The 19,719-nt window shown below is 43.4% G+C and overlaps 1 protein-coding gene across 1 annotated transcript in view; it reads left to right on the top strand.

Moving 5' to 3' along the window:
- MUC17 (mucin 17, cell surface associated) overlaps positions 1-19,719 on the top strand; it is a 61,132-nt gene that overhangs the window by 2,000 nt on the left and 39,413 nt on the right. Inside the window, exons 3-12 of the mRNA XM_006889806.1 lie at positions 1,537-2,010; positions 4,909-4,999; positions 5,505-5,623; positions 5,988-6,046; positions 10,561-10,715; positions 11,176-11,241; positions 11,333-11,495; positions 13,134-13,295; positions 13,468-13,565; positions 15,103-15,182. Of these exons, the coding sequence (XP_006889868.1) occupies positions 1,537-2,010; positions 4,909-4,999; positions 5,505-5,623; positions 5,988-6,046; positions 10,561-10,715; positions 11,176-11,241; positions 11,333-11,495; positions 13,134-13,295; positions 13,468-13,565; positions 15,103-15,182 (1,467 nt within the window). The remainder of the gene's footprint in view (positions 1-1,536; positions 2,011-4,908; positions 5,000-5,504; positions 5,624-5,987; positions 6,047-10,560; positions 10,716-11,175; positions 11,242-11,332; positions 11,496-13,133; positions 13,296-13,467; positions 13,566-15,102; positions 15,183-19,719) is intronic.

The raw sequence follows: 19,719 nt of genomic DNA, 5'->3' as shown, positions 1-19,719 counted from the left end.
GCTCCAACTGTGAGTGACACTACCACAGCCCTGTCAACTTCCACCGATGGATCAACATCTTCAACTATCACATCTGTCACTTCTACTGCCTTTCACGCTACCTCTACTGATACCAGCTCATCTACTCCGACGTCTGAGGCAACCTCCACATCTCTTTCAATTTCTACTGCAGGGACTAGTACCTCTTACACTGCCACATCCATAACTTCTACTGGGACTATTACACCTGCTCCAACTGTGAATGACACTACCACAGCCCTGTCAACTTCCACTGATGGAGGAACATTTCCCACTATAACGTCTCTCACTACTATTGCCACTCAGGCTACCTCTACTGATACAAGCTCAGCTACTCCAACGTCTGAGCACACCTCCACACTTCTTTCTCCTTCTACTACAGTGACAATTGGTCCTGTCACCACAGCATCTATAGCTTCTACTGAGACCAATTCCCTTACTCCAACTCTGAGTGACACTACGACAGCTCAGTCATCTTCCACTGCTGCAGAAATATCTCCAACCATTACTTCTAATACTATCACTGCCACCTCTACGGATCCCAACTCACCGACTCCAACATCTGAGGAAACCTCCACATCTCTTTCAACTTCTACAACTGTGACAAGTGTCACTGACACCACAACATCAGCAAACACTTTTACCGGGACCAGTACATTTACATCAACTGTGAGTGACACTACCTTAGCTCTGTCAACTTCCACTGATGCAGTAACATCTTCAACTATCACTTCTATGACTACTACTGCAACTGAGGCTACCTCTACCCAAACCAGCTCACCTACTTCCACATCTGAGGAAACCTCCACATTTCTTTCCACTTCAATAGCAGTGACTAGTGCTTCTGACACTACAGCATCTGCAAGTTCTACTGGGACTAGTACACTTACTGCAACTGTGAGTGACTCTATAACAATTCATTCAACTTCCACCGACGGAGGACTGTCTTCAACTATCAGTTCTATCACTACTGAGACCAGCTCATCTTCCCCAATATCTGAGGATATCTCCACATCTCTTTCAACTTCTACAACAGTTACAAGTGCCTCCTACACCACAGCATCCACAACTTCTCCTGGGACTAGTCAAGTCACTTCTACTGTGAGTGACACTACCACAGCTCAGTCATCTTCCACTGATGGAGGAATATCCCCAACTATTACTTCTAATACTATCACTGCCACTGAGACGACCTCTACTGATACCAGCTCGCCTCCTCCATCTGTTTCATCTTCTACAACTGTGACAATTTCCTCTGGCATCACAGTATCTATATCTTCTACTGAAGCCAGTCCACTTACTCCAATTGTGAGTGACACCACCACAGCTCAGGCAACTTCTACTGATACAGGAACATCTCCAACTAGCACTTCTGTTACTAGTACTGCCACCGAGGCTACCTCCAGTGATACTAGTTCACCAACCCCCACATCTCAGGAAACTTCCACATCTCTTTTAACTTCTACAACTTTGACAAGTACCACTGATACCACAGCATCAACAACAATTTCTACTAAGACCAGTCCACCTACTCCAACTCTTAGTGGCACTACCACAACTCACTCAACTTCCTCTGATGGAGAAACATCTTCACCTATCACTTCTATGACTACTACAACTGAGCCTACCTCTACTGATGCCAGCTCACCTACTCCAACATCTGAGGAAACCTCCACATTTCATTCAACTTCTACAACAGTGACAAGTGCCTCTGACACCATAGCCTCCACAACTTCTACAGGGATTAGTACACTAATTTCAACTGTGATTGGCACTACCACAGCTCAGTCATCTTCCACCGATGGAGGACTATCTTCAACTATCAGTTCTATTACTGCTACTGCTACTGAGGGTACCAATTCTGAAACCAGCTCAACTACTGAAACGTCTGAGGAAACATCCACATATCCTTTAACTTCTACAACAGTGACAAGTGCTTCTTACACCACAGCATCTACAAGTTTAACTGGGACCAGTACACTCACTTCTGCTGTGAGCGATACTACCTCTGCTCAGTCAACTTCCACTGGTGAAAGAACATCTCCCACTATCTCTTATATCACTACTTTTGCCACCAAGACTACCTTTACTGATACCAGCTCACCAACTCCAACATCTGAGGATACCTCCACTTCTCTTTCAACTTCTACAACAGTGACAATTGGCTCTGACACTACAGTATCTACAACTTCCACTGAGACCAGTCCACTTACTCCAACTCTAAGTGACACTACCACAGCTCATCTTACTTCTATCACTACCACTGCCACTGAGGCTACTTCTACTGATTTCAGCTCACCTACTCCAATGTCTGAGGAAACTTCCACATCTCTCTCATCTTCTACAACTGTTACAAGTGCTACTGACATTACAGAATCTGCAACAACTTCTGCTAAGACCAGTCCACTTACTCCAAGTGTAAGTGGCACTACTACAATTCACTCAACTTCCACTGATGGAGGAACATCTTCACATACCATTTCGATGACTACTACTGTAACTGAGTTTACCTCTACTGATGTCAGATCATCTACTCCAACGTCTGAGGGAACCGCCACATCTCTTTCAATTTCTACAAAAGTAACAAGTGCTACTGACACCACAGCATCAGCAACAACTTCCACTCAGACCAGTCCACTTACTTCAACCCTTAGTGACACCACCATGTCAACTTCAACAGAAAGAGAAACTTCAACTCCCATGCCTGCTAGTACTGCAACAAGAGCCACTCCTACTGAATCCAAAACATATTCAACAACAGATTCTCAAACATTCTCATCTGTGTCTTCTCCTCTTCACTCAAGCCCTCGTACAACAACTTCTTCCACTTCTATGTCAATAACATCTGAATTTGTCACTTCCACATCTCAAACAACTGTAATGAAGTCTAGCACGATGAGCAATATTTCCACCTCATTCCCCGTCACCACTGCCCTCACTACTTCCTCCACTACTACATCCCAAAGCATCCCCATCACAGCTTCCAGTTCTCCAACAGCTACATCAGGTAAGTAATTTTAAAATCTTTGTTTCTCTGTAAAATGCATATTTCTTTTTTTGCTTAATTGTTTATATTGATTTACTTTTAAATTTTTATTCTACCTTTTGATTTCTTACTAAATCTTTAGTCACCATAACCTTTTGTTTTTACTTTTCTTCCATTAATTACAATTATCCTATTATCCTTAATAACCTATTGTTTTTATCTTTCTCTACTTCCTTATATTTTTAAAATTTGAACAAATGGATTGACACAGTGACTGTATGTAGCAAGAAGCTTAAGTACAGCAGACGCTGTGAGGGCACAGGATAGGGCACAGTTTCATTCTATTGGGTGTAACGTTGCACTGAGCTGGAGTGGACTCAGTGGCACCCAACAACAGCAGCAGCAGCAGCAGCAGCAATGTGCCAGAATGCTTGCCTTATCTGTTCCATCCTTTTAGTCCTCTTGGACCAAAGCTTGGTCAAGAGACTGAATGACATAACTCCCATTAGCTTGGCTCTGCCTCTCTGTGGCTGGCAAGGGATACACTTAGAAGGCAGAAGTGAGACTGGTTCATGCAGAATGTACACAAGCCTATGTGCCTCCTCAGAAAATACACACTCCAAACACTGTTCTACACAGGCATAATTATTTTTAAGAAAAGTCAAAGAAGACAGAAATATAGTTTTTCAGATTAATTAGCAGAAACATTAGAGAATTGCCTATAACCATTTCTTACCTTGTAACCTTAGACCTATTCCCCTCACTGCCATTGAGTCACAGGGACCCTCCATTGGGTTTCTGAGGCTGTAAATCGCAACATGTAGGGACTGTTCATCTTTCTGTCACAAAGCAGCTGGAGAATTTGAACCTTTGGACATGTGAAATCTTTGGGTTAGCAGTACAGCTCAGATGATACCACTGGAGCCCTCAAGCCACCTCCCAGCAAATAAAAGGGGAATCACAAATAGTCACAATGGTAGCAACTTGCAGTATGTGCAGGTGTCCAAGGAATAGTTCATGATGCCCGTTACCAAGCTTGTTGGCTCGATTGGTCAAGCCAACCAAGATCCTCTCAGTATTTGTTTCTGCTTTGTCCTCCCCCTCGCTGCCCCCAAGCGTGTTGTCCACCATCTCTCACAGCACTTGGCTTCTCTTTTCTCAATATTTTTGGGTCTAGTCCAAAGAATGATGGAATAGACTCCAAGATCATGTCAAGTCTAGCTCCATGTGGGGCCTCCTGGCCTCTCTCGGTCTCACTTCTCTTGCTGAGTCTGGGAATGATGCTGACAATCCCGGCTACCCACAGATTTCATAAAAGCATCAGTGTCTTAGTCTCCTAGGGTACCATTGACAAACTATCACAAGGTGGAAAGCTTTAATGAACAGAACCATCTTGTCTCACAGTTCTGGATGCTTGGAGTTCTGATTTAAGGCGTTGGCTCTCTCTTTTCTAGGGAAAGGTCCTCCCTTGCTTCTTCTAGTTTCCAGTAGCATTGTGTATTCCTTCGCAGGTAGATGCATCTTCACATGGCTACCTTCTCCCTGTGTTTCTCTGTCTTCTCTTCAGTAAGGATATCACTCAGATTGGATTTGGATGCCCTCTATTCCAGTAGGACTTACAGGTTAAGTTATGTCTTTAAAGGTCCTTCTTCTAAACAATTTGCAAAGTCTGGGAGTATACATGGGGGGAGATAAGGAAACACCGTTATATTCATAACAGACAGTGTGTGTGAAAGCATGGGGCAGGCTGTAAAATGTGGAACAGATATGTGTGGTTAAGCAGGGTCTTGTCCCTTTCAGTAATCTGTTCCAATGGAGGACACTGGAATGGAAATACCTGTGACTGTCCCCCTGGCTTCGGAGGAGATTGGTGTGAAACACCTACACCTGATGTTGAATGCCAGAATGGAGGCTCCTGGGATGGGATCAAGTGCATCTGCACCCTCCCCTACTACGGGCCTAGATGTGAGATGATGCTTGAGAGCCTACAGATTGGTGAGCTGACATCACAACTTCCCCTCCCCTGCCCTGAGTTCAGCCTCCGTGCCAGGTCCTTGTTCCTGCCTCGTTTCAGAGCAGAGGAATGAATAAGGTCTTTTCTGGGGGCATAATTTACCTAGTGTAATACATCAAAACAGCAGTCAAACTCCCACATGATAATATACTGGAATTAAGCACATTTAGCCGAGGTCTAAATGAAACATATTTAAAAATTCAGATTTGTTGTGAGATGGAGTATAAAATCGATGATACATTTTATAATCAAACAGACCCTAAAGTCATTTGGGTTTCATCCCAGAGCTGTCAGGATAGTGTCCTTTCTTTTCTCTTCAGGGACACTTGGGTGAAAAAGTGTAAGACCTAGGGACAGAGGGTTAGGGTAGAGAATTAATTGCTCTCACCTCCTGGGGTGGGGTTACTGAAGCTGTGGGCATCCTTGACCAAGGACTCAGTGAGGAGGCTGTCCTCACTGATTCTCTCCAACCCCTTCCCTTCTCAGAACCTCCGCCAGAGATAGTCACTGCCCAAGTGGAACTATCTGTGACAGTGACCAATAAAAACTACACTGAACATGAAAGTGATCAGTTCCTGAATTTCAAGAAGTTATTCACGGAACAGGTGAGGCTGGGAGAATAAGGCCTCCGGTTTAAGTCCCCTAGGGAGAGCTAGGCCAGATGTCAAAGGTTCTTCTCTCACGAGACATACATGCGTTTCTCAGTTCACCCATATCCTCAACATTTTCCAGGGATGGAGAACAACGCCAAAGCAAGATCCCACTGGGAGGCTGCAGGGGCTCCAGGGTGGGGTTGGTATCTGCATGGAGACCATGCCCTCCAGACAGCATGCTACAGAAAGCTTGGAGTGGACCAGGGTAGCTGCAGGACAGGGTGATCCATCCTATGCCCTCTTGAAAATCAATGGAAAGGCCAGGAGGTCCCAAGTGAGAGCTCTAGTGTGACATCGTGGCTCCCTTGCTTTTCAGATGAACCGATTTTATTCTGGAATCCCTGAGTATTACGGCATCAACATCACAAAAATACTGTGAGTATCTTAGGCTGCTTGGAAGAGGGTCTTTGGAGTGGAAGCAATAGTCATAAAGACACGGATAACTGTAAAGAAAGTTATACTATGCCCTCCAACAATTATAGTTCCACATTCACTCTCCATTGAAGGTTCATAGCTAGCTACTCTGTAAGACTGGCCGATAAGATTGTTCTCACTTGAATTGTCTGAGTGATGGATTGATAGTATACTTTGGTATCAATATACTTGTATATTTTGGATTGGTAGTTTCTTAAGGCTGCCATCGCGTATTATCACAAAGCAGATGGCTTTGTTGTTGTTGTTGTTATGTGCTATTGAGTCCGAATCGACTCACAGCTGACCCTCTAGCAGGTTTTCAGAGGCAGTGAATTGCACATAGGAGAGGGCCCATCTTTATCCCGTGGAGCGGCTGGAGGATTCAGACATCGTTGCTTTTGGATTGGCAATAGAGTTCCTTATCCACTAGGCCACTAGAACTCCTTCAAGTAGCTTCAGAGAACATAAATTTATTGCCTCACAGCTCTGGAGACTCAGAATTCAAATTCAGCGTTTTAGCAGTTGTGGTTCCTTCTGCGATTTTGAGGAAGAATCGATCAGTGTCTCTCTCCTAGCTGCTGGAGGCTCCTGGCAATTCTTGGGTTGCAGCTACGGTATGACATGGTGTCCTCCTCCTGCTTCTCTGTCTCTACTTCTTTTCTCCAGTCTGACAACACTCAGACTGAATTAGGACCCTCTGTGCTCCAGGGTAACTTCACATTAATACATTAATCAACAACATCTTCAAAGACTCTACTTCCAAACAAGATCAAGTTCACAGATACCAGGTTAAGATGCCAGCATATCTTTTTGGGGAGTGAGGGAGACACAGTTTTCTGTATTAAATTAAGATCAGATTCTGCTGACGTTAAACCCTCCCCTATTATTGCTCTCAACACACAAACTCTTTGAATGTTGCTGACCAATGAGCCTGCATGTTTCCCTACCACAGGAATCCCCAGGGTGTGAGGAAAATAGCCTTTTCTCATGGTCTATCAGAGTTTTCACGGATCATTTCCAAAAAGAACTTGTAGCCAAGAGGAAACAATGTAGCATGAAAGGTTAGGGTTGGGGGTGGTAAGGAGAGGGAAGGTGAATTTACCAGTCTCCAAGGGCGTCCACTCGGGTAGGATGTGGTCAGAATCCCGGGTCCCTCCATGCCAGCTGACAACATGGCGTCCCTGTCAGCTCTGGCCTTTGGATAGGACGTCCTCGTTTTCTGAGGGAGAAAAAAGTGTTTTTCTAAAACTTCCTCTCTCCTGTGCTGACCACATAGGACTGTTCTCTAAGGTCAGTCTCGTCTTTCTCCTCTTCCCTGCCCACCATTGTCTTTTAGAGTAGATGGCGAACCCAGTGCTCCTGGCCTCAGCCTGAAGGTGTTGTTGGTTGCTCTCCCTGAATGACTTCCTGTTGCCAGCTCCCTTCCTGTCCTCTCACTCAACAACCCCCTCTGCCCTCTCAGGTGAACCAAGAGCTCGAGCATTATGCAGCTATTAATCCAGCTCCCATTAACTCCATCTCCTTCAGACCAGATAGGAGGGCAGAGTTGAGTTCCGTGAACTCCTGGAAAACACCCAGCAGAGAATCATTTGTCCCACAGGGTGGTTAGAGGTCTGGGATTTGGTAGATAAGAAGTGAGAATCTCCTGCTTCATGTCATAGCAGTCAAGGCAGTCATGGCTTTAGAAATGCGTTATCTGCTTGTCTTTGTTTCCTAGTGCTACTATTATTAAAAAAAAAGTCACAGTGGGTGGCTTTTAAAGAACAGAAACTTAATTTCCCAATTACGGAGACTAGAAGTCTGAATTTAGTGTGTTGACTCTGCAAGAAGGTGCTTTTTTATCTCCTTAAAGTTTTAATCTCTCATATTTTTTTTTCTCTCTCATTGCCATCAGAACCAACTCATAGTTGATTCTGCAGCAGATTTTTCAGACCATAGATCACATCCATCTTTCTTCTATGGAGCCTTGGTGGATTTGAACTGCTCGCCTTTGTTTTAGCAGCTCAATTCCTTACCTACTAGTCTACAAGAACTCCCTAAGCTGTGTGTGTGTGTGTGTGTGTGTGTGTGTGTGTGTGTGTGTGTGTGTTGATCATGTTGTTGTTGCTGTTGTTATGTGCCATCAAGTCGCTTGCGACTCACAGCGACCCTATGTACAACAGCCCTAAACTCTGCTCTGTTCTGTGTCAATCGCACTGTCTCTGACACTCCCATCCCGATTATCCCAGTCACTGAATCAATCCACCTCACAGAGGGCCTTCCCCTCCTGTGCTGTCCCTCCACCCTCTGAAGCATGATGTCCCTCTCCAAGGACCAGTCTCTCCTCACAACATGTCCAAAGTATGTTAGACAGAGCCTCAGAATCCTTGCCTCCAAGGAGCCACCTGGTTTAACCTTTTCCAGGACAAATCTGTTTATTTTCCTAGCAGTCCATGGTATTTTCAATACTCTTCTCCAGCTCCACAGCTCAAAGGCATCAATTCTCCTTCTATCCTCTTTGGTCATTGTCCAACTCTCTGATGCATAACAAGTGATTGCGAAGACCATGGCCTGAATCAAATGCACCTTAGTCTCCAAGGAGACACCATTGCTCTTCAGTACTCTGGAGAGGTCCCTAACAGCAGACTTTCCCATGACAATGCGCCTTTTAATTTCCTGGCTACTGGTGCCAAGAGTGTTGACTATGGAGCCCAGCAAACTAAAGCTGTGTACAATCTCAATCTCTTCACCATCCATCCTGATGCTGCCAGTTGGTCCAGTGGTGAGAATCTTTGTCTTCTTGACATTGAGCGTCAATCCATATTGGAGGCTGCAGTCCTTGACCCTCTGCAGCAGGTGCTTCAGGTCCTCTTCACTTTCAGCAAGCAGGGTTGTGTCATCTGCATAACGCAGATTGTTGATAAATCGCCCCCCAATATTGACCCCACATTTCTCCTCATAGAGCCTGGCCTCCCTGATAATCTGTTCTGCATATAGGTTGAAAAGGTATGGAGATAGGATGCATCCCTGGCGTATGCCCTTCCCAAATTTGAACCATGCAGTGTTCCCTTGCTCTGTTCTGATGACTGCCTCCTGGTCCAAGTATAGGTTTCGCATTAGAACGATCAAGTGTTCTGGGATTCCCATTCTTCTCAGAGTCAGCCACAGTTTGTTATGATCCACACAGTCAAATGCCTTTGCATAGTCAATGAAACACAGATAGACATTCCTCTGGTATTCTCTGTTTTCAGCTAAGATCCATCCGACATCAGCTACAATATCCCTAGTACCATGACCCCTTCTAAGTCCAGCCTGGACTTCTGGTAGTTCTCTGCTGATGTGCTGTTCCAGTCATTTTTGGATGATCTTCAGTAAAATCTTGCTTGCATGTGAAATCAGTGAGATTGTTCTATAGTTTCCACACTCAGTTGGGTCACCTTTTGTTAATATTTTTATCATTTATACCCCCCTAAGCTTTTAATAGTTGCTAGCAATCTTTGATGTTCATAAACTGGTAGACTCATCAACTTCTGTCTTCTCCTAATACCTTCCCCACCTTCATATTCATCTGTGTTCATATAGGGTCAGCTATAGGTTGGTTTTGAATTGACAGTACACAACAACAACTATACAGCAGAGCCCTATTTCTCCCTTGGAGTGCTTAAATAAGAATATAGTCCCATTCATCCTTCTATACTTATTCTAACTGAGCGTTCATCTCTGTATCTATTTGTAGATTACTGCTAGTATTGTTCCTCAAAGACTGTGTGTATGATAGTATCTGTTGCCTTTAATTCCTGTTAGATCAAGTTGAGAGAGAGATTTTTTGCTTGGATTTAGAACCTTGTGGGAGTCAGAGGGAAAAAAATGGGTGATTAGGAAAATGTAATTATGTATCTTCAAACTTTTGAACACAGTTTAAACACAAGAAGCTTAGTGGCTCAGACAGCAGGGGCCACCCAACTCTGATCACAAGGGATGTGAATAGGGATAACCTCTCCCATGGTCTGCATCCTTTTCACCATCATTTTTTCTTCCCCTGGGACTCCCACTTAGGGATCTCCAGAGCCTTGTCATTGGAGATCATTCTTTCGAAGCCCAGGCCATTAAACGGGGACTGTAGGTGATTGTACCCAGCACAATGCCTGGTAAAGCATTCACACATTAAACACTGGCGTGGTTGTGTTAGACTTTCTTCCCAGACCTGCCTTCCTGTGGGAGCAGAGAAGTGAAGGGGTCTGAGTTGTTGTTGCTGTGGTGTGCTTTCAGCTTTGTGTGGGTTTTCAAAAGCTTTAAACTTCATTGGAGGAGATTGCCCGTCTTTCTCCCACAGAGCAGCTGGTGGATTCAAACCACTTGCCTTTGGGTTGACAGTGCAACTTCTTACCACTAGGCCACCAGAGCTCCCTGAAGGATCCTGAGAGGTGATGAGAAGTTCTGACCTAAGAGACAGACCTGGGGACCAAAGAACATCTCTTCTTTTCTTCTCTTCTCAGGAGTGGCAGTGTGGTGGTCGTTCATAACGTCCTCCTGAGGACGAGCTTCACCCCAGAATACAAGAAAGTACTGGACAGTGCCGCCCAGAAGGTGGTGAAAGAAATCATGAATACTACCAAATGGCTAGTAATGACTGATAACAAGAACTGCTCAGGTAAACACCTGGATTACCAGGAAGGAAACGGAGGGGCCTTTCTCACCCACATCTTCTCTGAAGTGAGAGAAGGGAGCAAGGCAGTGGGGAGAGCTTGATGTTAAGGGCTCTGGCTTGTTGATCAAGTAGAAGGTCTAAATGAAGACTGCAAAGCCAGTTCAGTCTGGAGTGCCAGGATAAAGTGGAAAGGGCCAAGAATTCTAGGCAAGTCAGGATGACTGTAACCTATCAAGCAAAGTGTAGGGATCTGGGTGGAAGTGAGTGGGGAAAATAGAGGACAAAAGGGGGCGTAAAAGACACCTGGAGGATAATCATTCCAGAGGGATGGATGTGCAATTGGCATTTCCCCTCTTCAGGGACAGTTTTCTCCTCCCTCCGAACCCCACACTTTTCTGTCGCAGACATCCCTACACACATGCTAAACAAGCTCATTATATAAGATTCCTTTTCTCCTTTTCAGACACACTGTGTTACAGAGCAAATGCCACCAAGCTGGAAGAAATTAGAATACAGTATGACCCTGAAGGTATGTGATCTGAGGGCCTGGAGGAGGGCAGGAGGCTGGGCAGAGGACACCCAGCCTCCTACTCACAGCCCTTCCCTCCATGCCCTCTTAGCCGAGTGCCGGGAGAAGGCTGGGAAAGACTTCGCCCAATACTTTGTAGTGGAATACAAGAATGACTTGCCACACTGCATCACGGCCTGCATGCCTGGATTCAAAATCTCAATGGACTGCCACTTTGGGAGATGCCTGGTGCAGCGAGATGGTCCTCAGTGCTTGTGAGTGCTCACCTGTCCACGCAGCTGCCCACCACCACCACCACCACCCCACCCTGACCCCTGGAGCAAGCCCCCCTGCTCAAGACTCTGCCTAGAGGTCAAGGTCAGGGACTGGGTGCCAGTCACTACTGAACATACTCTATCACAAAGGAATTGGAAGGTGACATAAGTAACCTAAGCCTCAAGACTCAGAATAAGTTAAGGGTGACTCAGCAGCTGCCCTGCCAAGTATCCTTTCTGTGTTGAGCCAATCAGAAGACTGTGTACCACCAACCCCTAAAACCAAACCCATTGCTGTCAGGTCAATCCAACTCATAGCGACCATCCACCATTGGACCCCAAGTCCGTAAACCTTTTATTGTTGTTGTTTTAAATTCTTTTATTTCATTGTTTAATACAATTCTTTTTTCTTTTTAAAAAACTAATTTTATGTTTGAGGGGTTTTGCAAGTATATCATGAGGCCTTCCCCTGCCCCCCAAAATGACTCTGGGTGTATTTGAACATCCAACCATTTGATCACTAGCTGAATATGTTAATAATCTGCTATGTTAATAATCTGCACTGTTTTAAGTTCCTTCCTTTCCTTTCCTTTCCTTTCCTTTCCTTTCCTTTCCTTTCCTTTCCTTTCCTTTCTTTCTTTCCATTAGTTGTGTGCCATTGAATCTGATCTGACTGGTACAGGAGGAGACTGTCCCTCCTTCTCCAGAGGAGCATTTGGCAGATCTAAACCGTGTGCCTTTGGAATTACAGTCCAGCTTCTTGCCACTAGGCCACCAGAGCTCCCTTGTAAATCTTTATGGGCAGAGCATTGTCCATCTTTGTCCTGCAGAGAAGATGGTGGATTTATTTGAACAATGAACCTTTTGGTTAGCTGCTTGACACATTGACACATCATGCACTATGTGACCTGAAGCATAAAACAGACCACTGCATCCCAGAACTCCCAATCAGACGAGGCAGACAGGATCTTGCTTCCAGGTAGGGAACAGCAAGGACTAGGGAAAGAGTGTCACACACCAGTATGGTTAAACTGGGAGCAGGAAAGACTAGAAGGATATTATCAACTGAAACGGAACCAAAAAGAGACCAGGAGATACACCACATATAGGGAGAGGAATCACATATTGTACAGAGGCCTATGTAGTTGCTCTGGAAGGACTTCTTGAACAATCACAAGTTGGTACCAGGAGGAAAGGAAAACGGTATGGGTAGGAGGAAGTAGGAAGGGTTTCAGAGGTGGATCATTAACTCTGGATATGAGATGGGGATTGTTTATCCTGATAGAAAAAGAAGGCTGAAAATAAAGATGGTTAATGAGTAAATGAAGGGTCACTGTTGGGTCTTCATATCCTTCAGGTAGATCCCAGAGGATCCCCAGAGCTGGGCCGACTGTTCCCAGTGAGATAAAGGACTCAAGACTGGGTTTTAGGCCTATTTAAGAAAACCCTCTTGGGAGCTGGACTTCATCCTGACCCACACCCTCAGGGATCCTAGTTCTGCATATCTTAACCCTGGTCTCCTTCACCCTCTGATACCCACGGGATCAGGGCCTGGTTCTGAGGCTAGAAGGTTGGGAACGTCAACTGTGACACTGACTTCTGTTGTTCTCTCTCTTCCTCTGCCCTGTCCCCTCTCAGCTGCCCGAACACAGATACCCACTGGTACAGTGGAGAATACTGTGAGATGAGAGTTCAGAGGAATCTGGTGTACGGACTTGTGGGCACAGCAATAGCTGTGGTACTGGTTGTGCTTTTCGCCATCTTGGTGATCATGCTTCGCTCCAAGAAAGAAGTGAAAAGGTGAGCGGGCCCCTCTTCCTCTAGTCCCTCCACCTTTTCCATTTCTCTTGTCTCCAGTCATTCCATCCCCGGGGTGAACTGTGAGGGACATGAAAGCAGAAACACAGCTAGTCCCCGTGGTTGTGCCTGAGTCTTAATCATAACAGTGTCTTCCTGATGCTTCCATCCACAGACAAAAGCACAAAGTGTCTCAGTTGTACAGGTGGCATGAAGAGCATGGTGGACCAGAGCCTGGGACTTTCCAGAACACCAACTTTGACATCTCTGGAGGTATTGCCAATATTGGATTGATAATGGCTCAACATGTGGAAAAAATGCATAGTGGGCACTTGGGAGGGCTCTGGGGTTTGAAGAAACCAAAGGGAACATGTAGTTCTTAGCTGAAAACTTTGTGATACTGGAGAAGAGTATTGAGAATACCATGGACTGCTAGGAAAACAAACAGATTTGTCCTGGAAAGGGTTAAACCGGGAGGCTCCTTGGAGGCAAGGATTCTGAGGCTCCGTCTAACATACTTTGGACATGTTGTGAGGAGAGACCGGTCCTTGGAGAGGGACATCATGCTTGGTAGGGTGGAGGGACGGCGCAGGAGGGGAAGGCCCTCTGTGAGGTGGATTGATTCAGTTACTGGGATAATCGGGATGGGAGTGTCAGAGACAGTGCGATTGGCACAGGACAGAGCAGAGTTTAGGGCTGTTGTACATAGTGTCGCTGTGAGTCGCAAGCGACTCGACGGCACATAACAACAACAACAACAACAACATTTGAAATTCAGTTCAACTCTTGGCTCCTGCAAGTACCTGAATGGGCATGATCATGGCCATCGTACGGAAATGTAAACTATTGTGAGGATGACACCGAATAAGGCAAGGAGTCAGTGTGGTGTTCGTAAGGTCGCTAGGAGTGATAGTCTCTTCATCGGGGGAAAGGAAAGACTGGGAATTTGAGAGCTAACTTTTCCAGTTTCAAGGTCAAGAAAGGAAAGGCAAATTCAAAGAAAATGCATGGAAATGAATAAAGAGAACTGATAGACAGGTGGGTCACTCTGAGTCAGAACTGTGACATCTGGTGACGTGCAGGAGGATGTGGCCGTCATCCCAGGCTAAGGGCCGGGCTGCCAAGCCTGGAACGTATAATAATGGGGTCTTTCCACATCTGCCTTATCACTGGCAACAGTCTTTGCCCTGGAATAAATTTTATCTGATCTCAATATATCAAACTGACATTTCTTTTGCATTAATCTATGTTTTTACCCTTTCCCCTTTTACCTATTTTTAAAAATTTTTTTCTTTTTAAGTTTTTTTTCCCTTTTACCTATTTTTGTCTTTATGTTTCCCCTATTTTTTTAAACCTTATTTTCTAGTCATTTTTAATGAAAGTTTACAGAAAATTTGCATTTTCACTCATTGGAACCACACCCTTGGGTCTTCCTTTTTTAGATCTAGTTTGACAGTTTGAATCTTAAAAAAAAATTAGAACATTTGCATTTAAGATGATTATTGATATGTCTGGTTTAAATCTATCTTCTTGCTCTTTTAAACCTGCCATCTTGGTATTTTGTATTGATCTGACTGGAGGGTTTTCCTTCTTTCTTTTGAATTAATAGACTTTTGTATTTTTGGTTGTGCTTTTTCATATCTTCACACAACTTAGCAAACTGCTTGCTGAGGTCTGGTAGCTGAGTCTATAATTTGTTCAAAGGATTTTGGTTTTCCTGAGAAAAATGGCTGCTTCCCCCTGCAGCGGGGGGTTTCGGGGCATAGAGGCAAGTTTCTCTCCCTAACCACCTGCTTCTTTCTCCCTCCAGAACCTGAGAATTCTGTCAGCCTGAGCTCCATCAGCAGCAGATTACAGCCGTCCCTGAGGCACATAGACCATGAAGCAAAGGTAGGATGGGTGAAAATAAGATGCTCACTCCCTCAAGCCTGCCCTGAAACCCTCCTACTGTAGGACTTTCAGGAAAGTAAAGCTATCTTTAGAAATCTGTTAGTCCAAGGACTCAATTATATCTCCAGGAAATGGGCATAACTCAGGGTGGAAGCTGGTAGAGGGGAAAGAGAGGTAAGAAATAGCATAGAATCCACTTCTCCTTAATTCGCAAGACTTTGGATCAGAGGTTCCCTCCTCCATTCTGAGTAAGTCTTTAATTGCTGAGTTAATTATTTACTGTATTTCAAACACACATAAAATTCAGAATAATAATGCAGTAAGCACTTATCATTTTTTCCCACACAAACAAAAAAGGTTCAGTGTATCATTTTTGTATTTACATGTAATATATGTAAACACGCTGCAAATGTTACATATCTATGTTGTTGTTGTTGTTGTTGGTGGTGGTGGTGTTATGTACTGCAAAGTCAGAACCATCCCATAGCTTACACTCCAGTGGGTTTTCAGAGGCAGTAAATCACACAGGAAGAGATTGATCATCTTTCTCTCTTGGAGCAGTTTGTGGATTTGAACTGTGTACCTTTGGGTCAGCAGATATATATATAGAGAAGATGATAGATAGATAGATAGAGTATATATATATATATATATATATATATATATATATATATATATATATAGAGAGAGAGAGAGAGAGAGAGAGAGAGAGAGAGAGAGAGAGAGAGAGAGAGAATATGAATAATTGTTTTGTTATGTGCCATGGACAATAGCTCTGACCTTGACTTTATCCTGAGCCAGTCTCGCTGTCTCTGACACACCTACCCCTATTACCCCAGTTACTGTACAGAAAAAAGATGAGCAATCTCCTCCCATGTGATTTACAGCCTCAGAAAGCCTGCTGGAGGGTCAGCTATGAGCTGGTTTTGACTCAATGGCACATAACAACTACAACTATACATACACACATATGTATATGTGTATATTACACACATATGTGTGTATTACGTATATAGTTGTTGTAGTGTGTGGAGTTGCCTGTGGATTAGAACCTCCAGTGAAGCCTGTGGGTGAGCAGTACAACTCCCGACAGACTACGCTCCTAGAACTCCCTGTATGTCCAAATACATCACACACACACACACACACACACACACGCGCGCGCGCGCGCGCGCACACACACACATTTGTATACAGATATTTCTCTAATACTTTTGGAAGCTGGTTGAAAAAATATTATGATACTCTAACCTTAAAAACTTGAGCACATAATTATAAATAACATACCCAATACCTTGATTGTAACTCCAAAATATCACCTCATATCCAGTTTTCTCAGTTAATGCAAAACATCCTTTATCAACTTTTTTTTTCCTTAGGCAAGTATACAAGAAATTTCAAACACTGAATTTTGTTATGTCTTTAATCTTTCAACCAAAACTGACTCCTGTCATTCGTATGTTATTTTTGCAAGAGTCCAGGATGACTGTCTTGAGGAATGTCCAACATTCTGGATTTATCTGGTTATTTTCTTCTACTATCATTTCCACAGGAACTGTAGTTCTCTGTGTAACTGGCAGTTAGATTTAGAGGCTTGATTAGAGTTCTTACTTTCTTTTTTTTTTTCTGGTTGTGTACTGTCGAATCAGATCCGACTGGCACAGGAGGAAATTGCCCCTCCTTCTCCAGCGGAATGTCTGGTGGATTCGAACCATGAACCTTTGGGATTGCACTGCAGCTTCTTGCCACTAGGCCAGCAGAGCTCCCTTGATTAGATTTCAATGAAAATATTTTTGTTAATCAACAATAATGCCATTGCATCATATTATGAGATACATAGTATCAGGTTGACCCTGGTGGCCTAGTAAGGAGTTGGGCTGCCAACTCAAAGACAGACAATTTGAACCTACCAGCTACTACTGGAGAGAAAGAAGGGCAATTTCCTCCCATGTGATTTACTGCCTCTGAAAACCCCTGGGACCAGCTATGAATTGGTTGCAACTCAATAGTGCATAACAATAACACTCTCACTGAAGCTAAGATTTGTTACTGGGTAACGAGTAAATGTAATATTTCAGTTGGATGCCTATTTGAAGGTAGAAGAAATACTGGCTTCAAACCATAGACTCCTTATAGACAGCTCGAGGGCAAAGACGAAATCTGTAACCAGTATCATTGGAAATCTGCTTAGCTGGGAGGGAGAATACAGTTGGTTTGTACCTTGCCTGCGCGTAATAGAACAAGTTTCAAATTGAGCACATTTCTAGTCCCAGGTTTTTCACACTTCCCAATAAGGGGCTCCATTTTCACTTGATTCTCTCTTTCTCTCCAGATCCATACTCGAAGGCCTCAAATAGTGACGACATCTTTTTAAGAAAAGAGCGGTTTTTCATATAACTGTGGATCCTGGGAGTGAGGAGCCTCCACCTCTGTTAAGCTTGGTGCACTGGTGTCACTACACCTGTTGTCACCAGTGTAGTAACTTATTGTTTCGTACATCCTGACCCGACCCTGTGAACCTTCTCCCCTACCAGCAGACCAGACAGCACCCTTAGAAATATTTATTATCTATTTTAATAATAAAATAATATATTATCAACTCAAGTCATTGCCATTGACTCAGAACTGACTCATAGCTGACTATGCATTGGGTTTCCCAGGCTGTAGATGGCAAGGAAGGAGATTTCCCCTCTCTCTCCTTTGGAGCCACTGGTGATTCTGAGCTGGAGAGGATTCAAATTAGAAAGGCCCAGAGAATCAGCAGCACAGTCCTTAAAGACTATGCCACCAGGGTTTCCAGCACATGATGAATAGACTTAATTGCTTAAATGTAGTATATCTTACATTGCACTACATTACAATACATTATATGGATACAAACAACACAATTGTTTTGCAAGAACTTTCTACATTATATTACAACACTAGTAACTGAGCAAAAGTCTTTTTACAAATCTCCCAAACAGAAACAATGTCTCCTTACACACACTCATGTTCATTGCCATATTACTTACAGTATCAAAGAGAAATAACCCAAGTGTTCATCAACGAATGAATGGGTAGAGGAACTATGATACAGTTACATGTGGCTATACAAGTCTAAAATACAGAATTCCTTAAACACTACATAACAAGAACACAGCTAGAAAACTATAAGGCAAATGAGGAGTGAGTCATAAAAGAACAAGTATTGTTTATACAATGATAAACTGTGATAAAAAGCTAAGGAAATGTTTACATGCAAATATAATCATTCTTGAATGGTTATCAGGAATGGGAAGGAAGTGGATGGGGAGTATAATTTAACAAACAGATAAAATAAGCACATATTAAGATGAATGAAAGGAAAGGCAATGTCCAATAAAAGGAGCAGCACAGTATCTCTAAATACTAGGAGGACACAGTGAGATGCAGAAGGATTCATGGAAATGAGAATTACAGGGAGGAAGTGGGGAAAATGAGATGTTTGAGTATTGAAATGAATGTCATTAAACAAAATATGCATGAATAGTTGAATAAAAATTAATTTGTTTGTAAACGTCACTCAAATAGTAGTAAAATTAATCTAAAAAATCATTTTCTCCTTCTTTTAATGAACACTTTAGTCTCAAAAATGTTATTTGTAGAACATTCTACTTTCATGAGAAGCAACTGGGGTCTTAAAAACTGTGAGCAGCAATCTAGGTGCAACTATAGGTCTCTCCATGTCCAGAACAAAGAGGAAAACAAAACAAAGATATAGAGAAACAATTAGCCCGTAGGGTTCACGGACCTTGTGGACCTCAAAGTCCATGACCCTCATATCAGAAGGACTAGATGGGGCCCAGATACCACTGTTGACCATTCTAAAAAGGATCTAGTAGAAGGTCCTGGGTAGAATGGGCAAAAAATGTGGAACAAAACTCTGAAAAAAGCCCGGCCTATGGGTATAGTAGAGGCTGGAGAAACCCGGAGACTGTGGCCCTTAGTAACCTTTCAAACCTGGAGCACTTTAACCAAATCACAGGCAAGCCTATAAGGCGACCAGTAACACCAGGAAAGCACTCACTTCTCAGAATAATCGAACACATAAGATCAAAGGGGAAGCATTTGTCTAGGGGTAAAACTAAGAAGGCGAGAAAGTATAGGCTAGGAGGATTAAGAGAAATGGGAATCACAGGAAAGGAGCAGGAAGGTGCATTTACCCTGCACATGTTGTCATGGATGTCCTAAAACAGATGCGTATGAGTGGTCAAATGGAAATCCATCTAGCTTTGTAAACTTTCACACAAACCACAATAAAAATAAAAAAAGATAATAATGACTGCTCTGACCAGAGGTCATGGGAAGGGTCAATAAGCCAATTAAGATAGAGTTTCAGCCTTGTAGCAATAATGGTACAGGTAAGACGGGTTTACACAAATTTTTTATGTTAATAATTAACTACAGGAGTATTTTTTATATATTTTTTTATTAGTTTGTTTATTTTTCATTTCAATGAACATCTACAGAGACTTTAATTCCATTCATTCATTGTTGCACCCTTCTCCCCGCACAA

This window comes from Elephantulus edwardii, unplaced genomic scaffold, assembly GCF_000299155.1.
Source record: "Elephantulus edwardii isolate Elephantulus edwardi_28Jun2011 unplaced genomic scaffold, EleEdw1.0 scaffold00080, whole genome shotgun sequence".
Classification (NCBI taxonomy): Eukaryota; Metazoa; Chordata; class Mammalia; order Macroscelidea; family Macroscelididae; genus Elephantulus; species Elephantulus edwardii.
Note: the sequence above shows the minus strand (reverse complement) of the source record. Positions and strands in the feature narration are given on the sequence as shown.